Source organism: Paramisgurnus dabryanus, chromosome 2 (assembly GCF_030506205.2).
Source record: "Paramisgurnus dabryanus chromosome 2, PD_genome_1.1, whole genome shotgun sequence".
NCBI lineage: Eukaryota > Metazoa > Chordata > Actinopteri > Cypriniformes > Cobitidae > Paramisgurnus > Paramisgurnus dabryanus.
Genome location: NC_133338.1, coordinates 40,510,683 through 40,520,358, shown reverse-complemented (window position 1 = coordinate 40,520,358; position 9,676 = coordinate 40,510,683). Strand labels below are relative to the sequence as shown.

General features: G+C 40.0%; 1 protein-coding gene across 2 annotated transcripts in view; it reads left to right on the top strand.

Annotated features, from left to right (window-relative positions):
• The first annotated feature begins 934 nt into the window (after nucleotides 1-934).
• Nucleotides 935-9,676, top strand: part of mtss1lb (MTSS I-BAR domain containing 2b) — a 61,247-nt gene continuing 52,505 nt past the window's right edge. For both annotated transcript variants that reach the window (XM_065289257.2, XM_065289256.2), the window contains exon 1: nucleotides 935-1,436. In XM_065289257.2, the coding sequence (XP_065145329.1) occupies nucleotides 1,353-1,436 (84 nt within the window). In that variant the 5' untranslated portion in view covers nucleotides 935-1,352. The remainder of the gene's footprint in view (nucleotides 1,437-9,676) is intronic.

The window sequence follows — 9,676 nt, the reverse complement described above, 5'->3', positions numbered from 1 at the left end:
GACATTGGTTGATGTGTTTTTTACAAACATACCTTACAAAAAACAATACTGGTGTGCATCTTTAGACAAAACAAATGCACTGACATAATATGTTAAGGTATGTCAGTTCAAGGTGTTTTTAAATTAAGCCAGCTAATACCCCAGGGCCACCTTACAGTAATGTCCAGGGACAAAATCATAATGGTGCCCACCCCCTCCAGCAGTGCGTGATGCACTAAAAAGGTTTAACGTGAGCTCTTCATATGTTAATATGACTTATTGTTTACATTGTTTTTATAGTCTTGACCCCCTCCATTACAAAGTTTTTGGTTGGTTTTCAGACTGGGGTCCAGGGATCCCCAGGGTCCCCCCAGATGGTTCTAAGCCTAAGGGGTACACAGAAGACTTAAAGATAAAAAAGACAAAGCAAAAATGGTAAAAGTCTATTGTGTAGTCAATTATTTAGGTTTGTAAACAATTTGCTGTCATTTTAATATCACAATTACTTTTTATCTAACACAGTTTAATATTCCTTTATACAAAATTTAAAAAAATATTTTAGGAAAGAGGTCTGATGAAGGTTCATCATATGTGAGGGTTCTTCTATCAAAATTTTTTAACCTACAATACTCAATGGATCAATGTATACCAGTTTAATTTGTGGAATGTGGTAAATAAAATACTAATACAATTTGCAAATGTGGTGCTTGATTATTTTCTAAATGCATTGAAATATAATTTTATTAATATGACTGCATGCCGCATGCCAATATTTAGCTCTCTTATATCTCTCATTCTTTTCAGTTTTTGGAACGTTTTTGAGTCCCCAGACAAAATAACTCGCTTCTGTCAGAGTAGTGTGTGTCGGCGTGTCCCCCATCTCCCCTCCCATTGGCCTCCATGTGACAAGACAAACTGTTCAGCCCAATACGATTCCCATGGATCGAGTTACTGCCCCTCTTACGCCGCACCGCCGCTGCTCAGCTCACTCACTCCAGTCTCTCTCGAGCGGGAGGCGCGCCGCTCCATAGCTCCACACACGCACTCTGCGCTTCTCGCGTCCGTTCACACCGACCTCGACTCGCTGTCCGAAGATGACCGTCACTGTTACGAGGCCATCCGTGAGCCTAACCTCCTCCAACCGCGGAGAGTAGATCCGGAGCCGAGGAGAGAGAGAGTAACGCACCTCTCTCTTCTCTCTCCCCATCATCTGCCTCAGTCCTCCGGGCAACAACCGAAGACAGCTCAAGACGCAACGAAATTCGCCTAAATCTGTCGACACATCATTGCTTTTCAGGATTCAAGACGGGTTTAGTGGGGATATTGTGGAAGTGATTTGATACAGGGATTGATTTTGACGATATACGGTGAAGATGGATAACGTAAACGTGGAGTCGGTGGAGAAAGAGTGCGGAGCGCTCGGTGGATTATTCCAGGCGATTGTCAATGATATGAAGGTGAGGCGTTTGTGTTTTTTTTAAGCACAATATAACCGTATTCTTTACGAGCGTGACCTGCATACCGATGGCCTCGTAATACCCCATCTCTGTTGGTAGAGCACCGCGTTAGCAACGCAGCCAGAGATCATGGGTTCGAACACCAGGGAACACACATACTGATTAAAATGAATACCTTGGATGCACTATGAAAGTACTTGACGTAGCGTAGGTTATATGTAATATCGATGGTGAAGCTGTCAACCTCTTAGCTACCTATCTTGCAGTCTTATATTTGCGTGAATGACAGCAGGTCCATTCCGCATCCCGGCTGCCAATGTATGGATATCAGAACATTAGACCAGGATGGCATGATTACAGCGTGAGGTGGGATACACTGTATCCACACGGGAATGTTGTGCGTGGAGAGGAAATGGAGGGGGGGGGGTTTACACAATGGGAAACTGCTGCTGAATAAGCAGATGCGGTCGCGCGCCATTCCGTGTCACGCGCTGTGAGATTTGTTGCGTCTGGCTAACGGATTGCAACGTCCTTTCATACGAGAATAAAAAGCCCAGTATTGATTTTCTGTCGAGTGTAATGTTTTAACAACTCGTAAAGAGAGCGCATCCTCGCCCTGCCTGTCTGTGTTGTCCGGGTGTCGTGCATTGTCGGTACAGGCATGATTCTGACATTGACACAATTCAGGCAGTCGTTATGGGCAACAGCGACCACATGGCTTTCTCTCAGGCTGCTCGTTAATAATACAGCATTTCACTATAACGCAAAATATGTGACTTTGTGTTCCTGTAGCTCAATAGGTAGAGCAAGGCAAGTGTCATGGGTTTAAATCCCATGTAACACACATACTGATAAAACATGTATGAGTAATGCACAAGTTGCTTTGAATAACATGCATAAATGTACATTTTTTGTAAGTGTTGCCTCACAGTTGTCCCTCAAAGTAATACAGAAGCACATCTTTATCTGTTCTCGCTTCTGCTTTTTGACATGCTACTACATATTCTCTTCTCATTCATAATTAAATTCTGATGACTCCAGCTTGCTTCTGGACACTGGTTCCATTTGCACCAGTGCATTAAATGTTTTTTTTTTATATGGGTCAGGCATCATACCAGTGCATGTCTGTTGAAGGGTATTGAGTAGACTGTGGCCTTGGCACAAGGGGTCGAAGATGTTTGCCTTGGAGCTCTTTATTTTGGTTTCTGGTGCTCTGCTTGGCGCAGTTCTGACATATATGAGTGCTGACTTACAAATTGGGATCCTGGCTTTACCTTTAAGGCTTAGGGGCTGCTTAAGATGTAGGTTGATTGAGTTGCTGGACTGTTCCTGGTCTATTGATGTCTGGATGCAATACAGACCCTCTTTTTTATATTGCTATATTAAAACAAGGATTACATCACAATTGATTACAACACAATTGATGTCATACACTATAAAAACAAATGGTGCTAAATAGCACTAAAAGTGGTTCTTGGCTCGTAATCATAGAGGAACCATTTTTATCCTGGAGAACCCATGGGTCAAATTTGGCCAATGTTAATTGATGCTAATGTTCTTGGGTTCTCCAGGGTTTGGTGCCATAAGCACCGATGAAAGTACCTGTGTAGCTCCGGTGTAGAACCGTATTGTGCTATATAGAACCATATGTGGTTCTATAGTGGTGCTATATGACCCCTGTTTGGTTCTTCATAGGTGCTTCATACTGTAGGTGCTATATAACACTTTTATTTGATTTAATATATCAATTAATATTCATACTTGCACAGTGTAGCCAGCAATGTGATTGGAAATGAAATTGTTTAAGGGCCAAGATTTAAAAATCTTTCACTCTCTGCTCTCTGTCTGCCTTTACGTGCCTTTGTTTGTGGGTTCGTAGGAAGCCTTTGGGTATGCCAGCTTGCTTGTCATACGTGTCTCATCACCAAAGTGTCAGCTAGATCTTCTTTGTTCTGCCTCTGAAATCCCACCAGTAGTGGAATCATGATTTGAAGAAAGGTCCCAATTCTCTACTTGAATCAATGAAGTATGGATTCAGCTCACTGTTATACTAGCCATCTTATTCACACTCTGCATCATACTGTGTGTCTGCAGGATGCTGTTTTGAAACCAGCCTGTGGGAAAACATTGAACCATATGCGAATGATTACTTCATTTCTGCCAAATACAAACAGGATTTGTTGAGAACTACATTTTCAAATGCAGAAGCATATACTGGGGAATGTGATCATCACTTGGATGTTAAACCATTGTCTGGTTTGTTCGGTTTTGCTGAAGAGCCGTTTGAGTGTATGCATGTTTTTGTGTCTGCGTCCCCCCTTGGGGTTGGGTCTTGGGAGGGCATTGTTATAAAAAGGTTGTTATGAGTATGGCCCTGGAATATGGTGCGGGGGGTGACTGGATTTGAAAGGGTCAGGGAGAAATGGGATGGTTGTCATTTTTAGGCCCACATTTTTACCCCCCCATCCTGTTTAGGTGAAAGGGCCCGACCAGCGAGAAAGAGAGAGAGAGAGAGAGAGAGAGAGAGAGAGAGAGAGAGGGGGGGGTTAGCATTAGTAGTGAGGATGACACAAGCACACAGATGTCTGTTTGACAGCAGGACCTGTATGTCATTGCTGTTTACATTGGCATGCCTCACCCTAAGATGAGCATACCAACCCGTATGAGAGATGATCACATGCATTAGCACACTTTCAGACTATTTTTGACATTGGACTTGCATTTATTGTGCAGATTTTTGGGAGAAAATCCATAGAATTCCCAAGAAATAAAAAAGGTCAAATGTAACCCTGCCTAAGAAGTTGGGTCTTTTTTGAGTCTTTTGTTTTGTCATTTAATGTTTTTTATATAAAATCATACAAAATAATGTAAAGAACATTCTGTGAAAATATAACCTTGATATCTTTAAATATTGCCTGAGGAAGTGTAAAAGATTGAAATCAATGTGAAATCAGTGACTGAAATCAAACTTGATGCTCCAAATCTCTGGTAGCTTCCTATTTGTTTTATTCCCCATTGTATTGCATTATATGATCAGCTTATGATAGTTCAGTTTTACTAAATAACAGTGCACTTGCCAAATAGTACTTAACACGTGTCACTGTTTGTCTTCCTGTTTCCTGATTTCTTGTGTCCAACCACCTCAAGTCCACTCATTATTTATGTTTCTTTATTAATTTGGCAGACCCCCCGGAGAAACAATGGTGTAAGGTTTGCAGCATCTAAATGAGCATGTGTTTCCGCCGACCTCTTGTTACGCTTGTTAAAGATGAATCAACTCATTCTAAATGAAGGAGTTTTCTTGGCGATGGGCCAGCACCTCAGCGCGTCTTTGTTGAGCCTGTCAAACGTTTCTCATCTCTTGTGTCTGCTGACATGAGTAAAATCTCCTAGAGAGTGATGATGAGTATGAATAAGCACTAAAATTTGTGTCAAATTAATGTTTTAGCATCAGATTTAAAAGCATTTGGGAATACTGTCATGTACACCTAGTAGCCTCTTGCGAAGGGTATTTCAGAGCTGAGGATTTTGGGTTTGAGCCCCATCTGGGATGCTTTATAAGCTGAGCTAAACCTACAGCAGAATATGTGCTAAGCTGCATTTCATTTTAAAGCCCATCTTTCCCACATAGTGGAGGGAGAAGTTACAAATTCAGTCCCAATTACGGGGTCCCAGGAGCAGCTTTGAGAGCATAATCCTAATGTCACCACTGTGCCATTAAGCAAGGTTAATCCTGATGGCTTTTCTTGAGGTTTGTATACTTTAAATGTTTTGAACAGAAATTGTCTTTTTAAATGACAGTTATTGAATTCCAAGAACGTCTAGACATAAATGATTGTGTTTTTTACATAAGAAAGCCAGAGTAAGACGAATATTGCTGTGTATAAGGGCACCTGTCCTTTCAGCCTGATGACAACCCTGCCATTAAAGGTACACCATTTTTCTGAATGGTAGTCCTTCACAGTAACCTTCTTTCCTTCTCAGTTATGTACGGCTTGTGGATATTCAGCATCTAGTATCTCTAAGTGGTTTCTGTCATATACCTTTCAATCAGACTAAGTACCCTTATTGTGTATTGACTGTGATGCAGTAAGACAACAGCAGGTTTAAGGGGAGGGGGGTGTTAGATAGTGAAAGCTCAAGAGGTGTTCATTATACACACATTCAAATCAGTATGTCAGTATATGTAGCAGCTCCCATTTATATGTTGGTGCGTCTTGTTGTAATCAGAGGAAAGGAAACTACTGATGGTTGCATATTAGACAAGAAAAGGAAGCACATGCATGGAATAAGGAAATGAAAAGCAGCCGCTCAAAGCAAAACACGTTTTTATTACAGAAGGGATGAGCGAGAGATATATAGAGAGAGACAAGGAGAGCGGCATGGCGCTCATGTTAAGTGATTTCCATTATTCATTAGGGCATGGCTTCAGACTCCTGTGGTAAATGTCAGAAATAGAGATCATCTGCCTTTTTCATTCATTCATTCATCAGCACCAAAGACTTCTGTGTACTGTATTAAGGGCCTGACAGCTTTGAACACACTGGCAGTTTCTGTCCTCTGGCCACAAAGGCACAAAGCCAATCAGTGCCGCTTCAAAGGAGCCCAGCGGAAGCAGAACAGCCAATCACGTCTCACGGTTTCAACTAGCCCCATCGAAATATGTGCATGCCTTCATTCCTCATGCATCTGACCGGTGGAGGAGGGTTATAGAGGGAGAGAGATTGACTTATCAAGAGCATATCAGGGTCATAAAATGGTTTCGAGCTGTATTGGGGTGGTAAACCTATTAGTAGCTTAAAGGTGCATTTTGATAACAAATGTATATCCCTGTACCTAAATGCTACAAATTGGGACCTTTTTAAAGGGTACTGCTGCAAAAATTAATATTCGTAAAAATATTTCACACAATGAAAGTGTTCTGTCAGGGTTCTGCAGCTATATAGGCAACTAAAATGTATAATTTGTGGTACTGTGTGATTAAAGAGGAAAGCTGCTTTTCTCATTAATTATAAAGCATGCAATCTCACTATTTCATCTTACAACAGTTTACTGCATGTCTGCAACTGTAATTCAAGCTTGGTCATTTGCCAGGCAGTGTTTAGGAAATCTGTTTTGCAGTAATGTGTTTTATTCTGGAAGTCAAACATTGGAAACATGTTTGTTCCATGGTGAGAGACTGATTTTATGTTATATTTAATCTGGTATTCGTTGTTGCTCAAAGATGCGCATATTCATAGTGTTAACATTTTACAAAGTCTAACTTCCACTTCAGTCAGCATCTCTGAGTGGAAAAGCATAAACGTGTATATTGCAGAAAGTAAAATGTATTCTTATTTTCTAAGGAATAGTTTATCTAAATAATATTATCTCAATTTACTCCTCATTCCAGATATATAGGATTTTCTTTCTTCACATAAACACAAATGAATAATTTTATATTAAAGGACACCTATTATGCCAGTTTTTACAATATGTATTATAAGTCAGTGTGCCCAGAATGTGTCTCCGAAGTTTCAGCTCAAAATACTCCACAGATCTTTTATTATAGTATGTCCAAAATGCCCCTGTTTGGGTGAGAGCAAAAATTTACTTTTTTGTGTGTACCTCTAAATGCAAATGAGCTTCTACTCCTCACTCCCTTACCAAAAGAGACAGTAAGCACTTTTAGTTACAATAGATCTGATTCCTTTGAATACAATATGAGACAGTAGTATCTTACTTATGAGATGTGACGGAACTGAATTGTGGATCCGTCAACGTCGCGCCACTGCTATTGCTCGCGGCAGAAGTTGAACATTTCTCAACTTTTCAAGCGCCAACGCGTGTGTCAGCCAATCAGATTGCCTTAATAATTGCCAAATAACCTAGTGCGAGCCAGCCAATAACGTTTATGCAAGACGGGAGCATGTGTTTCGGCCACTGTGATTGGCTGTTGGCCACGCTTCAGATAAGCCTTCTGTCAAGCGTTAACGGTTTCGCCCCATGTTAATGTACCCTAATGCAGGACTGTTAGTCAGTGGTTGTGGGCAGTGTTTTATCAGTGTGACGTCACATTAACAAGAGAATCAAAATGCCATGTCTAACGAGACTGCTTTGGTTTAATGGGAATTAACTCTTTCTCCGCCAGCGTTTAAAAAAAAGTTGCCAGCCAGTGCGAGCATTTTTCATGATTTTTACAAAAGTTTAATGCCTTCCAGAAAATGTTCTTCTTTAAATATATAAACAAACAATATACCAAATGAAAGAACAGACCCTCTGCTTTCAAACAAAAAAAAGTTTCATCCTACCTTCATTAGTTCTCATTTTTTCACCTTTCAAATATGGGTAGGTTTCTTCAAAAACACCCAATTTTGAGCAAAAAGCTGAGATAATTCCATTTTTGTGAAGGACTTTTGATAGACATCAGATGCAGAGCGATCTTTAAAACATACACAGAGTTCTATCTCTTTCACGTGATGCTTTACTTCCAGGTTGTATAAATTGCGAAAGTGCGCCACTTGGTGGATAATAGTGATATTGGGGAAAGCTGGAAATTCTCGTCATTGGCAGGGAAGTGTTTTCTCTTAATTGACGAGTTATCTCGTCAATGGCTGGGAAAGAGTTAAGAAAGGAATGGGTGATTTTTTTTTTCTTTTTGGGTGGTTGTGTTCAGGAACTTTCGATGTACATTTATGTCCAAACACCTTGTAAAAGTCGATTTTGCATAATAGGTGCCCTTTAAAATGCTGTCTTGTTATCTTCTTAAATGGTGATCACGTTGAAGCTCATAATAGCACATCCATCAATAAAGTAATCTAATGACTTCAGTGGATTGGTAAATCTTTTCTGAAGAGAAAAAATACATTTGTGAGAGAAAATATGAAAGATGCACTCTTTATGCATTTACTATACATGTTTTTGACCAGAGAACTTACAGAAACAGCACACAGTTTAAGTAAACACATTAAATGTCTGTAGTCAAAAAACCTGCTGACGTAAGTGACTAAAGTGATATTCTTGACAAAAGCTTTGAGACACATCCAGTAACATTTTGTTCAGTAACAAGTCTATGAATTGCAATATAAAAAACCCACTATGATTTATAGTTAGAGTCTTTGTTTGAATTGATTCAGTTGAAGAAATGGTATTAGACTAATGCACTTTTGTCTTCTGAAGTCACCAGTGAAAGCAGTGGGGAAGAAACTAGATATTAACCCAGCAATGCGCTTTTTATTTTAGCAGCATAATATAAAAATGAGTCACTTGAACTTTGACAGAAAGTGTCTTTAAGCTCTGAGGCAGTGGCTGTTCAATGGGTTTCCATTAGCAAGAAGAATGAAAGAGAGGCTTTTTTTCGGTTGAGCCATATCAGTAGCGGGAAAATCTGATTTTTCTGCTTGCAGTCTTCTATAGACAGCTGTGGACATATGTAGCCAGGCTTTGTCTTTTAGTTGTGCATTATGTCACTTACATTATGATGTAGATACATAGCAGAAACAAGAGTTCCTGTAGCCTGGTAAAGAATGCTGCTAGCATTGCCAAGGTCATGAGTTTGATTACATAATGTAATATGCACATAGTGACAAAATGTACTTTCAAACCTGTCTTTTTCAAACGCATGCATGTACTGTTTTGTATATCTAATGGAATTTATACGTTCAGGAAATCAGTGCATTTGGTTAGGGATAGTTGACAATAATGAAGCTTAAATTGACCAAGGAGTGTTTTTTCAGAAAGAATCGAGCTGACCTTTACAAGTGCCATCATCATAATCAATTGAATTTAATCCTCACCACACTATCAAGGCACAGGGTTTGTTTGCTCTAGAGACCTTTAAAACCAAATTGGGTAACAGCTGACAGAAACTGAGTAGAGCCAATAGGAGTAAACAGTGCAGTGGCTGATCAATACTTCATCGTGCAGTTGATTCACTTGTCATGTGAAATAAGCTTCTTCTAACAGATCCTTAATAATGATGTCTAACATTGCAGTGATTGAATTGAAGTGTCTCTGGACCTGCTTTGTGCGCACTAACTGTGTTTATGTAGGTGTTCAATTCTCCAACATTTGCTAGTTTGTGTACGTTGCAGGATCTTGCTGTAGGTTATTGAATGGAAGGCATGTCTTTGGCTTTTATCATCTGCCGGGGGTTCTGGCCGGTTTTTGGCCTTGTTAAATTCTACCTTTCATGCAGTCTTCCACTTGGTTTGGCAAAACAGAAAATGGCCTGCTTGGTTTACAGGGCTGAGGATGATTTG